General features: G+C 43.7%; 1 protein-coding gene across 1 annotated transcript in view; it reads left to right on the top strand.

Annotated features, from left to right (window-relative positions):
• Nucleotides 1–2654: 2654 nt before the first annotated feature.
• Nucleotides 2655–16874, top strand: part of notch3 (notch 3) — a 47083-nt gene continuing 32863 nt past the window's right edge. The window contains exon 1 of the mRNA XM_018092518.2: nucleotides 2655–2802. Coding sequence (XP_017948007.1) covers nucleotides 2733–2802 — 70 coding nt within the window. The 5' untranslated portion in view covers nucleotides 2655–2732. The remainder of the gene's footprint in view (nucleotides 2803–16874) is intronic.

Here is a 16874-nt window from a genome sequence, read left to right as displayed (position 1 = left end):
GCTACTTATGTACGCAGCACTGTACAGTAGAATACATTAATACAAACAGGGGGTTAAAAAGATAATAGATAAATACAAAGTATAACAATAAATACAAATAAATACAAGATACAGTTGCAATAAGTTAAGAGTCAAAGACACAAGAGGATGGAGGTCCCTGCCCCGTAGAGCTTACAATCTATATAGAAACTGCAAAGAAATAAGAAAAGTGGGACAGGAATCTCACAGGGGTGGTTTTCGGACCGAGCAAAGAGGACATTTGCTTTCTGCCCAAACCAAGCTCAAAAATGTCCTTGATAAAATGACATATACCAGCCCCACACAAAAGAAGATTCAGCAATAATCCATTTAATGCCAGAACATCAGACAGATCTGTGTTTATTTTATGGTCTTCACTTGGGCACGTAAAAGTTGCCCACTGCTTAAGCGGCCATGCAAATGTAATATAGTTTACATATGAATTAATATTGCACCGAGTTCCCAGTAACAGAAAGTGAACTCGCTGAATCATTAAGGAGGCGGGAGGTGCTGTGTCCCAGTTGGAGTTTGGAGCTATTAAGCTGCAACAGTGTCATGTATCCCTGCAGCCCTGCTCATGAATTGTATATTGTTTGGAGTTCACTTTGAAATCTACCTACTTGGAAAATGCTGCAAAACATTAAAGGGTGATTAAAGTATCTCATGAGGGGAAGCAGTAGCAGGCAGAAAGAATTGCAGGGGAATAAATGGCTGTGCAGGCATAAATACACTACAACGCCAATGGGCGCACCCACAAGCATAAATAAGTGCTGGGGTTCTCATGAGAGGAGGGTAGCATGAGGGTAGTTAGCAGGTGGAAATGGGCATTAGCAAGAAGGAATGTCCTAGGGGGATAGACACCAGTGAAGTCATACGGAGAATGAACATTAGTAAGAAAAGAGGCAGCTCAGCAGGGAATGGACTCTACTTAGGGGCACATTGTGCAAAGGGGAATGGACACTAGTAGTGAGGGGAAGCTGATGAGGGGCAAATAGGTACTAGTGAGAGCTGATGTGGAGTGGGAAATGAGCACTGGGTTGGTTGAAGTATGGTGGGTAGTGGTGCAGAGTTAGAACAAGTGTACACTAATAGGCACATACATTGCTGTGGGGATTGGCAGGGTGAATGAAGGGGGGTGATGGTGAGATGGCAAAGGGGCATAGTATTGGCTTCTTGGGGGAATAGCAGATTAACACTGACAGTAGTGAATGAGATATGGTGAAAAGGGAAAAGCACATTAGTGAGGGGGATAGGATTGACAGTAATGAGTTGGATGATGATGAGGAGGCAAAGGGTACTTTTTTGCTGGGGCTGCTAAGGGTAAGCAATAGTACAGACTGGACGTTGGTGAGGGGGAAGTGCTGCTGAAGGGGAATTTGACACAAGTGGGGGTGATTCTGAGGTGGGGAATGGCCACTTTATTGGCTACTGAGGGTAAGCAGTGGTAAAGGCTGGACGTTGTTGAGAGGAAAGTGCTGCTGAAGGGGAATTTGACACAAGTGGGGGTGATTCTGAGGTGGGGAATGGCCACTTTATTGGCTACTGAGGGTAAGCAGTGGTAAAGGCTGGACGTTGTTGAGAGGAAAGTGCTGCTGAAGGGGAATTTGGCACAAGTGGGGGTGATTCTGAGGTGGGGAATGGCCACTTTATTGGCTACGGAGGGTAAGCAGTGGTAAAGGCTGGACGTTGTTGAGAGGAAAGTGCTGCTGAAGGGGAATTTGGCACAAGTGGGGGTGATTCTGAGGTGGGGAATGGCCACTTTATTGGCTACGGAGGGTAAGCAGTGGTACAGGCTGGACGTTGTTGAGGGGGAGGTGCTGCTGAAGGGGAATTTGGCACAGGTGTTGGCTCCCGGGAGTCAGCAATGGTACAGAATGGACGATGGTGAGGGGAAATACTGCTGAGAGGGGATTTGTTGCCAGTGGGAATAATTTTGTGGTGGGAAATGGGCACTGTATTGGTTGCTGAGGGAGGTGAGCAATGGTGCAGAGGAAACAGGTCCCTAAAAAATGGAGCCATCATTGAGCTACAGCAGATGGGACAATTGTGAACAATAGTGAGCGGGAAGCAGCCAATGCACATACAAACAGCAGTGACCGAGAGAGAAAAGCGAGGGAAAGTTGTAATGGAGAGCAGCACATCACACGCTGCAGGACACATTATAACATGGCTCCCATGGGAGGCCCGGATCTGCTAGTGGACAATAGGTCACAGGCACAGGGCCTTATTCATTCCAGCCAGAACAAATAACTTGCCCCACGTGGTGTCTGTGCTGGAATCCACTCTGGGACTTGCCTCGGTTGCTAGGGAATTGTAGCCCCGCCTATACACTGCCGTCTCATTCCGAGCTGGCTCCTCAGTTTTGATTGGAAGAGTGAATGTCGGATTTGTCAATCATGTCCTTATCTCCCCCCTTCAATCATTCTTAGAGTGATACAGTGCATGAAATGGGGGCGTGGCAAGCATTCTCTGGGCGGAGGGCGCTTCTCAATCACTTCGGAGGCAGAGGGCGTGGCTTCATCTGCTTTAACAGAGCTTGTAGGGGGCGCTAAGCCCCACCCATCACAATTTCTATTGGACGTTGCTTCCACGATGGGTGTGACCAAACCTCCGCTTGCTTCCAGCAGCACTAACCATCTTCAGTGTATCTAAAGCAGCCGGGCCGAGTGGAGTTCCGGGATTGGATTGCACGGGTCCCGGGGGAGGAGAGCATCATGGGCCGGCCGGGGCTGTGTGAACTTATCTGGGTTACCGCTGTACTACTCAGTCGGAAAGGAATTCATGGTATGTCCCTTCTTCACTGCAGAAAAATGCCGATATGTCTGAATCCAGCGCAGGGATGTTCAACCTGCCACCGGGCTACTGCTTAGAGCGGGCTACTGGGGGATTCTGGGAGTTGCAGTTTAACAATGGCATGGGATCGGTGGGGGGATCAGCTTGCTTTTTGGTGTGCACTATGTATTACACTTGATTCTGATATATATAAATGGAGCTGTACCTTGCCCAGAGCATAGTGCAGGAACACGATAGTTACGATGTCATGCAATGTTTATTAAATACCATGTTCATTAACGGCAGCTCTTTCCTACTTACATAAAATAATGTTCATTAATAGCAGCTCATTCCTGCACTGTAAATAAAATAGGCTCAGTAATAGCAGCTTTATTAGTGCCTGTATAAACCCTGTGTAATTAAATGTGTGCTGCTTTAAGAATCCTATCCTCTATCTATCTGTATCTCTGTATCCAATTCTGGATTTATATAATCAATTTCCAGCATAGGTGTTAGAAATTGTGTAGCCATGTATGCATAGTAAATGGCTGGGGTAATTAAATCACACCGTATGGTGACAGCTAAATTGATGGGGATCCAGGCGTGGGAGAGATGCTTTGAATGTAAATACATGTACTTCCTATGTAACACTGGGATTGGGTGTCTCTTTGTATATATAAGAGTTTGGGATTTCTTATTAGGAGTTTTGTTTCTGTTGTAGGGGGTGGCTATAAATGAACTGAATTCAGGGAAATCTTATCACTTCTAAACTGTTTTAATTACAGGTAATTATCTCAACTTTGCCGTGATTTGACTGTATTGGTTGATTGCTAGCATGACTGTGTGTGCGCGGTGTGCGGAGTCGCAGTTAGCAGATTCCATGCATACTGATGGAGGTTACATTGTGTTGGCTGGGGGCTTGGGATGCTCTTGTTTCCTGTTGTCATGGCGTTCCGATTGGACGGTGCAAAGATCAACATTTATACTTTTAAGTATTCATAGTACCCCCTTGTTAAGCAAAATAGTTGCAACATTACAGCCATCCTTGTTCTTGTGCAGAGAGGCATGTAAGTGTAACCGGCAGCGAGGCCGCTGATCCCACACCTTCTTCCCATTCCCGGCAGCATTATTCCTTACCAATAACCACCTGTCTGCACAGACCATATTCTATGGATCCCAAAATTATATATTTGTATATATATATACACTGAAACAGTATAACTAAAGAGTGCTTTGGGACTCTCCGCTGGGTTTTTATGTTCAACTGTGAAATTCTTTGTGTACAGTTGGTACATGTTGTTATGCTGAAAAGCAGTGGGCAGAGTCAGCCCTAAGTTGGCGCAACGAGGGAAGTGGTTACTCATCTCATATCAAACATTTCCTGTTAAATATTTTGATAAGGAACTCAAAAGTTGCTGGAATGGGGTTTTTTCTTTTGTCAATTATATAAACGCTGTCAAAATTTGAATTTTAAATATACTTTATTGCGATGCAGGGCTGTCCCCAGTAGTGGCATGTGCTGGGAAAAACTGAAAGTTGTTATTGTTATAAATCATAATATCAGTATACATTATATACCACAGTACCTATACCACTATGCCACATTCCCTTCCCTGGGGCTATTATCCCTCCACTACTACTTTAAGCACCATCTCTCCCTACTATACCTGCTATCCCACAGCCCCAGTCCCTTCCCTGAGGCTATTATCCCCCCACTGCTACTATAGGCACCATCTCTCCCTACTATACCTGCTATCCCACAGCCCCAGTCCCTTCCCAGAGGCTATTATCCCCCCACTGCTACTATAGGCACCATCTCTCCCTACTATACCTGCTATCCCACAGCCCCAGTCCCTTCCCAGAGGCTATTATCCCCCCACTGCTACTATAGGCACCATCTCTCCCTACTATACCTGCTATCCCACAGCCCCAGTCCCTTCCCTGAGGCTATTATCCCCCCACTGCTACTATAGGCACCATCTCTCCCTACTATACCTGCTATCCCACAGCCCCAGTCCCTTCCCAGAGGCTTTTATCCCCCCACTGCTACTATAGGCACCATCTCTCCCTACTATACCTGCTATCCCACAGCCCCAGTCCCTTCCCAGAGGCTATTATCCCCCCCACTGCTACTATAGGCACCATCTCTCCCTACTATACCTGCTCTCCCACAGCCACAGTCCCTTCCCAGAGGCTATTATCCCACTGCTACTATAGGCACCATCTCTCCCTACTATACCTGCTATCCCACAGCCCCAGTCCCTTCCCAGAGGCTATTATCCCACTGCTACTATAGGCACCATCTCTCCCTACTATACCTGCTATCCCACAGCCCCAGTCCCTTCCCAGAGGCTATTATCCCCCCACTGCTACTATAGGCACCATCTCCTCTTACTATACCTGCTATCCCACAGCCGCAATCTGTTTTATAGAGCTAAACAATAATGTTTAGTGAAGTTGTCATGTTCCACACAAGTTTTATGAGGAATTTAAATCCTTACACATGATTTACTAACATGGTAAAATTGATGCAGGGCAGCTAGCAAGACCTTCCTGTTGGGTTCTGCTTATCTATGTGGGACGTTGATAAAAAGACTATTTAGAAGAGTCTGTAGGTGAATAAGAGGCTACTCTGTGAGATTGCAGGATCAGGTTTTATGTAGAAACCCACAGACTGCATGTTGGCTGTTGGTGTAAAACATCCCCTTTGTACCCTGCATTCCAAAAATAATCCTGACTACCTGTTGAGTTTAGATATGTAGTTTTCCCCCCTGGATTTTCCTAGACAGATCTGCAGCTAATCTGTAGCCACTACAATTATTTCACATGGCAGGACTGGCCAAAATAAGGCCCAGGGGTCGGATGCACCCATTCCCACAATGCTCTCCTGCCCCTTTGTTCCTCCCAGCAATTGGGCAAATGCTTTAATTACTATCCTGCATATCTAATCAGTATTATTTGCTAGAGTAATCTCATTGTCCTGCAGGCTGCTATAATGCTAAATGGACTTTCATTAAAAGGGGCAATTGTTCTACGCCTTTAATAACCTATTAACATTGTAAAAATTACCCCCTTTCCCTTGTTGTAATGCTCTCCTGTTTTTTTTTTATTTATTAGAGAAAGCTTGGAGTAGTGCCTCCAAATTGTGGTCCTCATTTTAAGTATAATTCCCATCATTCTCTGCCATATATAATATAATATGTATATGTATTTTTTTTTTTTTTATAAATGTGGGTATGAATTTAAATTGATGAATCTTTTCTACTTTTAAAGTAGACTCTGTTTATTTGTTAGTAAATAAAAGCCCTGCCACTCACTGTGCCGGTGTGCAACTCCCAGCAACCTTAGCAAGGGTGTTGCAATTACTGCCGTACAGGATTTAGTATGCACAGTGCCTATTACATGGGATTACTCCTTTGCCCGCACTGCTGGGTTTTTTTTTTTCTCTAACAATCCTTTTTCCAAATTTTCCCACCCATCCCCCTCCAGCTCTCCCCCTCCTCCCCCCCCAGGGCAGAGAGAAGGAGTGAGGGGGGGAGGAGAGAGAGAGGAGGAAGAGAGAGACTTTTCTTGTGTGATAACAATTGGGATAAGAGAGTAGGGGGAGGGGGGAGACACTCTACAAACTGCCCCCACAAATCTGTCTGCTGCCTCCTGCAGCTCCCCTCTCTGTCTCTCTCAGCTGCTGCTTGTCTCCCTCTCTCTTGTGCTGTCTCTTCTTTTCCCCCAGCCCATTGTGTTTGCCCCTTTTACGCAGTCCGTTGCACCCTTGTTCTCCCCCCCCCCCTCTCTCTGCCAGTCTTGCACTTTGGCTCCTGGCTCCCCCCACATGCCCACTCATTCACTGGTTCTGTCAGTCTCTCTTGCTTGGTGCCTGATGATTTTCCATACTTTGCTGCCAGTCTAGTAAACTTGGCAGTCTATTTGCTACCCCCTGCGCACTCTCTGTGCCAGTCACTCCCACTCATTTCTGCATTTTGCACTCTGGCAGTCTCTCTCACTCTTCATATGGCTGTCTGTCTCTTCTGTTTGCTTGAAATCTCTTACTTCTGTTCCCAACTCTATGTCTGTTTGCTTGCCTCTTTATTATTTTCTCTTTTTCGTACAAGGTACCTAATGTCCATTAAACTTTGCACACTCTTGGCCCCTTTTTGCCAGTCTTCCCCTCTTTCCATCATTTTACTTTGGCAGTCTCTTTCCATTGCTCATTGGCATTCCTCTGCCAACCTTCTTCTCAGCCTTTGTCTGCTACACTGTAGCTCTTGTTTGTCAGCTCTCTCTGCTAGTCTGTCTCTCTTGGTACCTTGCTGCCACCATGCTCATTGCCTCTCTACTCCTCTGTCCCTCCACTTCTCATCTTGATATGCCAGTCTTTCTCTTGCCATTTCTGCCATTCTCTGAATGCCGGCTGATTGTGTGACTCTTGCCTCCTTGCATTCTCTTTTTGCCACTTTCATACATTTTCAACTCGGTGTTGTTTCCCTATTGAGCTTTCTCTCTCTCTCTGCTATCCTTTTCTCCCTAGATCTCTCTCTCTGCCAGTGTCTCCCCCTCATGCTATCCTTTATTTACTCCCCCTCACATTCATATCCTCTCTCCCTAGCTGCTCTATACCTCCTGCCAGTGTCTTCCCCTGCCAGCTTATTTTCTTTCAGTGTTTCCCCTCCCTTCTTGTCTATTTCTACTTTATTTCTTATTTCTTCCCTCTCTCCATGCCAAACTATCCCCTTCTTACAAAAGACAAAATTCTGCCAGATATGTCCATAGCCTGTGCGAGTGAATTTTCTCTCATCCCATTGTTCTTTCTCAACAACTTCCCTTACTTTTCCTGCCCTGTGCATAAGTTGCCCTTTCTTTTCATTTACATTATTCTCCTCCTCTTCTCTAGCCCAGTGAGTGCCCATCTTGCCAGCCATCTTTCTGCTTGGCTGGTTCATTATTCCTCTGATTGCCTGGTTGGCTCTGTGTTTGTCCTGCTTGGATGGTTCTACTCTATCAACCTACCCGCCTGCTCCTCATGAACTTCTTTTATTTGTACATTGTCTATATAACCCAGTATAAATTTCCATCTGGTTGCCTATATCTGTTTAGCAGGCAACTGCTGCCTGTGTCCAGTTACAATTTAGCCTCCTTGCTTTTTACTACATTCCCAGCAACCAGTATGAGAAGCAGATATAGTGTACTTTCTATGGGGTAGCGACAATATTAATAATTCTGGAATCCAGAAAGCCAACCTGCCACATGACCCCCTTTTTCTCCTTCTGCCTATACCTTCCTCTTGGGTATGAAGAGGTAAATTTAATGAACCCCTGGTGGTGGTGGTTATCTTTAATACTATATTTGCAACTTGGCCATCTGTCCATTACTTGTTCCAACATATGTTATCGAAGCAGCCTAGACCATAACCGGGTGTCCATCACCCTTCCAGGTATCCTTGACCTGCTGCTACCGATAAACCCTGACAACTTAGGACTGTGAATGGACTTGTAGTTCAAAAACTTCTGGTCTACCTCTGGTCATCTGTGCCTTGACTTGTCTTTCACTTGTCTACAACTGTAGGTGAGAAGATGGGATCTGTGGATGAGATGATGGGAACTGTAGTCCAAACAAAGCTGAAGGGTTGCAGTTTAGGGTTTCCTAATTGAGGCCATTGTTGTCCAACTGAAGGCCCATGATAAAGATGGCATCATCCAAGAGAGTTGGTTTTTGCTCAATTATATCACCAGCCAATGAGAGAGCTCCTGGGTGTGTCTGCGTTTCTATTGGTTGGCATGTATGGAGATTCCTTGTATGAATTTTGCTTGGAAGATGTTCTTAAATCTTTTTCCCATCAGATGGATGAGTGAGGCAGGGAGGCACTGAAAATTCAAACCACATTGATGCAGAGGAGAAGAATCATGGTGACTCAAGCCCAGTTTGAATCGGGTCCAACTGTTCTGTTTTTTTTAATCCAGACAAGTCGCTTTACCTCAGGCGTGGGCAATAACGTCTCTAAACAAATTAATTATACTTTGTGACATGCAAAGTATCAATCTGATTGCATAAAGCATTTTTCCTGTGTGTAGGGGTGTTGTTTGTGTAGGGCCAGGGAGCAACATATAAGCTTGGCTTGCGCTGTGTGTTAGAAGAAAATGGTATATGTGATCTATCTATCTATATTTAATTTTATTTAAACTGACAGTTCTAATAAAGACAATATCTAGACACAATGTAAATTACTTTGACCCTTTGCACTTAGAGCACCCCCTTTCTTTTGTGCTCAGTGTCCAGCCTCTCCGTGGCCTTTTTTTTTTTCCTTTTCTGTGACCTTTTTGTTCTCTGCCCCTCCCTGCTGTGCTGTTGCTGCTTTCAGTTGCACATTGTGACCTCATTCCATTGTGACGTTGCTGCTGTATACTTGGCTGTTCTCAGACCCTGTTACTCTAGGACCTGCCTATTGCCTTATAGCATTATAACCTGTGTAGTTATTGCTCAATGCCCTGCACGTGTAGCAAAGTATAACTCTCACAAAATGTCCTTGAGCCAATCTTCTTCTTCATCAAATGTAGGGCAGTTGGGATCTAAGCTCTTTGTTGTGTTTTTTGTGTCTTTTTTTTCTTTGTCAATTAGCTCCCCCCCCCCCTTGCTATTCAAACTAAGCTGTTTTGATGAACCCAAAGGAATAAATATATTTTGTGTCTGGGGAACAACAAAAAGGGAGTGTGGAGCAGCAAGGCAGCTGGGGTGGTGGAGAATAGAGCAGCTGGGGGGGGAGGAGCAACAAGGCCCCAGTATGGGGTACACACTGTTATCAAGCTGTTGGGGGCACCTAGATATTCTACTGTAATAGGGTAGGATGAGTGGCAGGCTGTGGGTATGTAGCAGTGTTTGGACAAATAGAAGGCCCAGTTGAGCTGACGGACTCCCAGGGTGGCAGGATATAGGGTATAGACAGTGAGTAAAATAGGAGGCCTGGTCAGATAAACATATCTCAGAGTGGGAGGGCATTTATGTATACAGACATGGGAAAGAGTGACAAGCTGCTTAGGAGTATTTGCTGTATGTTACCTAATTTTGGGGATCCCAAAACTTTGCTTTACCCATTAGCCACATTCAAATGTAAATAGAGTTGGGGAGCAGCACAAGCATGAAAAATGTTCCTAGGGGTGCCAAATAAGGGCCATGGCTATTTGCTAGCCCCTGTGTGGACTGTCAGCCTAAATGATGTCTCTGTTTGGCAGTACACCAGTTTTTATGCAGCCAAAACTTGCCTCCAAGCCCATAAATAAAAAAAAAAAAAATAAGCCTCTCCTTTAAGGCCACTGGGAGCAACTGCCAAGGGCTGAGTTAGCAACATGTTGCTCACGAGCCACTGGTAGGGGATCACTGACCAATTAAATTAAGGGGATCAGTTTCTCTTGCCAATTTGCTACCCCAGTGTATCTATTTAATGTGATAGAAATAAAAAATAAGACTTTGCATTATCATAATAAACCATGTAAAGGCTATGTCTGCTTGAGGATGCTGGGCTTTGTAGTTCCTGGTCACTAGGGGGCTGAAAGCATGACATCCCTAACCCTGTGGGCATTGTACAGTTTATTGCATTCTGTAAGCAGAGGCTGGTGGCCCTGGTTAGTTGTGCTGAAAGCCAGGAATGCTGCCATATTTAATGTCTTTGGCTGTAAACTGAGCTCTGTGAAGGGTGTAGGTGCAAATTTTCAGGGAACCATAATGGCGTTCTGGGGTTGGGTAACTGGGGCAAATGTACCACTTATCCTGTTAATGTGGTGTAACCTCTGTGATCTTTTGCCCTCCATTCCATGTCCTGTTCTGACCTTCACCTGCTTCTTTCCACTTTTCTTTCTTTGGTCTGAATGCCTCTACTTACAGTTTATTGCACTTTCTGCCATCTTTGTACATTCTCTCTCAAACCCTACATTGAATTGAAATTTCCACCTTTTTTTCTCAAATTGGGTTTGTTCATTATCTAAATACATTCAGTAATATTTTCATTTGCTCCATAGTGTAAATGACAGTTTGTTTTTTTCTGGAAACCAAAACACCAAGGACCATTAAACGTGGAGAAGCTCACACTCCTGATTATGGGTTGCTAGGGGTATTTGCAGGTAACTGTGTGCAGGACCACTTGGGAGGTGCCTCTGGTGGTCCTTTCTACAACACTCCGTATGAAACAATAAATTACATTATGGCACCACTATCAGGGGATCAAAATTTCTAATGTGCCATAACCAGGGAAGAGGGAGGCCGGAACCTGAAGCCACTGTAGAAAAGGTTACCCCTTCTTTGATTTTGGGCAACTGGAATTTTATACTTAATGTGTTGTAAGATGTATAGATTTTCAAACTAGAATTGACTCATGTTTCCAGAAAGTCCTACGTTTCAATGTAATAATTGCTTCATTGGCACTCATTCATAGGCATCTTCCTATAGAAAGCTGGTATTTACTGGGGCCATCTAAAGGCAAGTAAAAGACTTTTAGCAATGAAAGGAACATACAACCAGGAAAAACCCTTCCTTTGTAAAGTTCAGATAGGGGAGGCTGTGTGAGGAACAGAGTGTGGTGGGAACCTATAGGCCAGAAGTTGAGATTAGAAAGTGTTGGATACTGGTTATAGTAAGGCAAGGTTTGCCCAGTCTGTAGCACCTCAACTACTGTTGAAGTCCTGGTATTCACTGACTGCAGGCTAGTGGGCCATAGCTGGATTCCTTTTATGCTACTTAATTAAACTACTAAATGTTCTCTTGCCCTGGCCCCACCACAGCTAAAGATGGCCTGAGAACTAGGAGAAAGAGTTTTCAAAAATCATGTAAGATAGAGTAATATGATTTTTTTGGCAGGCATGGAGTTAATTTAATGCTGGGGACTATTCCCTTATTAATTCCACTCCCTCATTCCCTCCCCCCCAATAGTCTGATGGGGAACAATACACACGTCCCTTTTTCTATGGGAATCTTCCCCTCCCCTATAAAAGCCTGTCTGGGAAAGAAGGAGAAGGGGGAGCGAGGGACTCGAATTTCTCAGGGAGCAGAGGACGGGTTTTATATATGGCTTTTTTTTTTTTTTCTTTAAAGTCCCCTTTCTGGCATTTTAATGAGGGACTTGGGTATAGGGCTAAAGGGCTACTAGAAAAGAAAGGCCCCTATTGAATAAGATGTAAGAGAGAGAAAAAAAATTCTCAAGATGGAAAAGGAATTTTCTAATGCTGTGTGTCTGAGATGCGACAAAGGCAGCAAAAGAAAAATACTATACGGGGCCAAACCCTAGCACCCATCTATAAGGGAATTAGTGCCCCATAAAGACGACCGAAATGAGGTGGTTCTAAAGCCTTGGGCAGTGGCTCTTAAAGCCACGGGAAAAAAATGATACATGGATGCTCTTTAGGTTACCACCCCCCCCCCCCCAAGAAAAGTTTGCACTATTTTTGTAAAATGATATGGAAGCCCTAAATATCAGGGATGGAAAATCTAATGCAAAGTTTTGGAATCTGGAGAGCTAGAAACCTCAACGTGCTCCACTAGCCTTTCACAATTCTTTATTAAAACTTCTTCCACATTTTGGATGCTTTCACCTTTAGAGGGTGCCAGCCTTGTTGTAGCTGGGCGTATGTGCCCAAAGAAAATAAGCAGTCTGCTGGAAGTGGGTGTTTGGCAAACAGCCATTAAGGCTGCAATCTTGGCAGCCAGCCATATACACTGTATATTTGTACATTGCATTTCTCTGCTTCTCCCATTACCTTTTTTCAGATTGTTTGCTTTCCTCTCTCTGCTTGTTTTTCCTCTATTTACACATAGCACCCTGCTCTGTACTCCTGTTATTATCAGAATGTTTACTTTTTGGGCACATATCGTCAAGTTGCTTTATATGGAACCAAAAACTATTGAAACAGGTTGATGTGCTAGTCCCTATGTATGCATAGAAAAACTGTCCATTGCGTTGGGTTTCTATTCCAATTCGTCAGTTGGCAGAAAATGAGGCCACCAGTAAAGAAGTTGTGTATATGGATCTTTCATTAGCCATCTACTAAATTGTCTGCCCTCATTATTTCTACTGTCCTGGTTCTGTCACTCACTCTGGCCCCATCCCATTTCTCCTCCATTCACTGCCTATATAACATTCCTATACACTAAGCGCTCTGTTGTCATTCACTCACTCACGCTCTGTCCAACCCTTGCTCTTTTTGCAGACACATATGCCTTGGCCTTCAACCCCTGTCTCTTTGCACCTCCTCTTGCAAGCTATTTAATTATGCGCTTTTCTTGCTCTTTCACATTTTCCCAAAAGCTCTTTTAGCTGCATCTGTCCTCCCAATGCTGTGTGCCCACTCTCCTAAAACCCCCTAATTTATTTTCTGTATCTGGCATACACACGCAGTCATTTTGTTTGTCTTGTTTCTTTCTCGGGCCCCATTTGCTGTTTTACATTATTAAATCCTTGTGCTCCTCACTTTGGTCTGTTTGTTGGAATGCCATTGAAGTTTATTAGGTACAGTTCTAATAAGTGCAATATTTGCATTTATACATACCAGGTTGACCTGTATATTGCAAGTCTAAAGGAAGCATTTTCAACAGACAGTGTAACATCATAAATTAAACGATAAATGGATTGTGCTGTCCTGTTTAAATTCAAGGGCAAACTAAACCACCTCTCCCAATCATATGTATAAACGCAAATGTGCTGAGTTAGCGTACTCTCTGCCGACACCTGTATTCTTTACTTTAAACATTTGTACAAATTAGATATACTTATTGTACAGCACTGCGGAATATGTTGGTGCTTTATAAATACACGTTAATAATAATAATAATAATAATATCTGCCCTTTTGGTGGCTTGGAGATTCCCTTGCTTCCAATGCTTAGTGAAGCGTTCCTGTTGCTGGAGCAACAGGCTGTAATAGTAGCCGCTTTGGGTCCAGTTCTGTATGATTAGGCAGAGTGTCCCCCTCCCCCCTCCAACCACTTTGTCATGGTATTGCTGTTAGGCAGTCTCTATGTTGGGCTCAGGTCAAGGGCCTCCCGGCATTGTATGGGAGAGGGAATGACTCAATCAGCTTATTCAACATCTCTCTTGCCCCCACTCACACTGGAGATCTTTTCTACTTATCCTCATGTTACTTCCATCTCTTTAGTCTTGCGTTCTGGCTTTGTTTTCCCCTTTTATTCTTCTGTGCCAGGGACGTCAGAACCACAAGAGTTCCTAGATTCTGGGTGCCAGGCCTTAAGGCCCTTGTATTCTAGCTGGAGGTGACCTGCTGAGATACCCAACTTTTTGCTCACATCTACTAAGTAGTTGCGCTGTAGCTTTACAAGCTTTAGTAGGGAAAATGCATGTAACATTTTAGGAGCCCATCAGGTTCATTAGAGTCCTTCTAAGCACTAGTGTATGCAGCATTTTTATGGGTATTGGTCTTATGTGACCTTTGTGCTAGGCTCTAGGTTCAGCTAGTCTGGATGTGGCCTGCCAAAAGTTTAAGGTCTCTAAACTGAAGAACTCCATTGACCTCTTCAGATAGGATTATCATTTTAATATTATCTGGCCTGCAGACAAGCGGTCTAGTAAATAGTCTGCCCATTATATGAAAACGGTTGGACACCACTGTTCTACATGATGATGCCATGAAGTAATAGGATTGTGATAATAAACTTTTAGCCTACAGCTACACAGTTGGCCTCCCCCCCCAGCAACAAAATCTCTAATGTAAATAGATTGATGGCCTTGGGCATGAGTTACGCAAATGATCTTTACTGTGCAGGCTGCCTCTCACCATTGTTCCATTGTTATTAGATGCCTCCCTGCTAGTAACTTGGCCAGTGTAGCCTGTAGCTCAGGGCTACACTATGGCAGACAGTCAACTCTGGATCATATCACTAATGCCAATTAATCTCCCATAGTTGCTTTGGGCAGTTTAGTAATAGCATTTGGACATTTTTCAATAGATGATGGTTCTGAAGAGATCGTAGACTGCACAAACTAACCATTCGGTGGCATCTTTGAATCTCCAGCTTGGCTGCTGAGGTGATTGTAGATAAGCCACAGGCTGTCTATTTTTGATTAATGGTCATGATTGACAGTCACTGAGCATTTAGGAGCTGCAAACTTGTTTGTGGCGGCTAATTGCAGCGATTTATCGTTGTACATTAATATGCGAGTTGCCACTACTAATTGCATGTCGTGGTACGATTAGTCGCTGAGACTTTTTAAAAATTAAATTAATTTGATCAAAAAAAATTTTGTTGGGTCTTCCATTGCTGATGTTGTTAGCCCCTAATTAGTCATGCATTAGATTGGGTTGTTTTGTGTGACCTTGTGTGAACCTACCCCTAAGGAGGCAAGCTGTAGCACCATTCAGTAGCCCTGAGGGCAGTCGAAATGCCTTGCAACTGTGGGTGCAGTCACGTGTCCAGTGATTATTGTTCAAAACACATTTTTGAGTGATGTTGTCTCGCAATTTCCTGCATAGAAATGAATAGGTGTTGATTCTATACGTTTTGTTGATTGCCCTGATATGGTTCCAGTGATAGAACATTCTGAATATCTTTGTGTGCTAGTGTCTAAAGGTGGCTATACGTGGTTGGACAGTTTGGGACATTTTGTCTGACTTGCCTCAGCATTCTTATGTGTATGGGCATTTTGGTGTTAGTTTTAATGGTGCAGTTTGTTTTTACCATCTGTCCAGTTGCAGTTGGTCACTCTGGATAGATTATACAGTTTGCAGGTGTCTTCAAGAAAGGAAAGCACTTGCTTCAACCACTTTCTATTACTGTTAAAAGGAGTCATTTTTAGGGCACATGTAAGAAAGTATAACAAAAACATGCAGTTCCAAGTTTTTGAACAGTTGTTTGAGTGAGAGCATTTTCTTTTACTTTTGAGTTTGATACAGCTCCTGGCTTTTGTCTTTGAGAGAAAAACAAAACAAAAAAAAGATAAATGCCACGTGTGCAATTGCCCCTTCAAATGTGTATTTGTGATTGTTACAAACAGCCGTTTGTGCATTGCGTTTGGCGTTCCTTTAAGTAACTGGACACTTGCCTGTTGGACTGAATATAGAATCTGGGGTTCCTGCTGTTCTTGGAAGGCCAACCTTTGTAGAGATCCCTCTGGTTATATTAACGCAACCTCTTTTTTTAACAAGCACACAATAGGGCTTACGCTCTCATTGTGCCATTTCAATAGCAGGTATGTGTATAGGATTTCAGGTTAACACAAACCACAGAACTAAACCGCCTGTAATATTTTGTATCCCCGTAAATAATCCGAGGAGGTGTGACATTCCCACGGTTCCCCACCCTAAAACACAACAGCAAACCTTACTACCTTATTATCCCATTAACCCTGTCCCAGCTTGGGTTAGTAATTTTCTGATTAATTTGTCAAACCGATTTGTCAAGTTTTTTTTTTTCCCTCCAAAATAGGCAAGTTTCCATATCAAATATAGACGGATATAACTGTAGAAATATATTTTTACAAATGTTACAATTCTCTTTTGTTGTTGCTTCTCATGAAACCAAGGCTACCAGCCTAAAGCCTGTGATGGGTAACCGCAGAAGTGCAACGTAAAGTAGATTATCCCCTCAGGCTGAACGTTCATTCTAAGCAATCATGACTACTCTCATTCCAATCAGTTACCACATGGAAGCTGTTAAATCATGTTCCTCATGTAGAATGTCCTATGACAGTATGCTTTACGGAACCTTAAAGTGAATATAAAAGCTCATTAGTGGGAAGATTGGGCAATCGAAACTTACACAGACCTGCACTCTGCAATGCTGGTTTTTCTAAGCAAAGGGAATAAAATACCTGCAGCTTTATGCTATAGAAGCAGGTGCAGCTCTTAGAAGAAGAATACAATAGAACTCAGTACTTTGTTTTTACTTATCCTGCTATGGTTTGCTGGCACCTTAAAGAATAGGGCATGTATGGTAAGGAGGGGCTATGCTGGGTGGGTTGCTTAGAATGTTATTTCTAAACCCGGAAGCCAAGTACAGGTATGGTATCCCTTATCTGGAAACCCGTTATCCAGGCCCCTCGTTTCTGCCCCTACACTGGCCGATAAGCTGCCGAATCGGTCCAAGGAACTGATGTCG

Source organism: Xenopus tropicalis, chromosome 3 (assembly GCF_000004195.4).
Source record: "Xenopus tropicalis strain Nigerian chromosome 3, UCB_Xtro_10.0, whole genome shotgun sequence".
Taxonomy (NCBI): Eukaryota; Metazoa; Chordata; class Amphibia; order Anura; family Pipidae; genus Xenopus; species Xenopus tropicalis.
The sequence above is the reverse complement of the archived record's forward strand: the minus strand, read 5'-3'. Positions and strand labels throughout refer to the sequence as shown.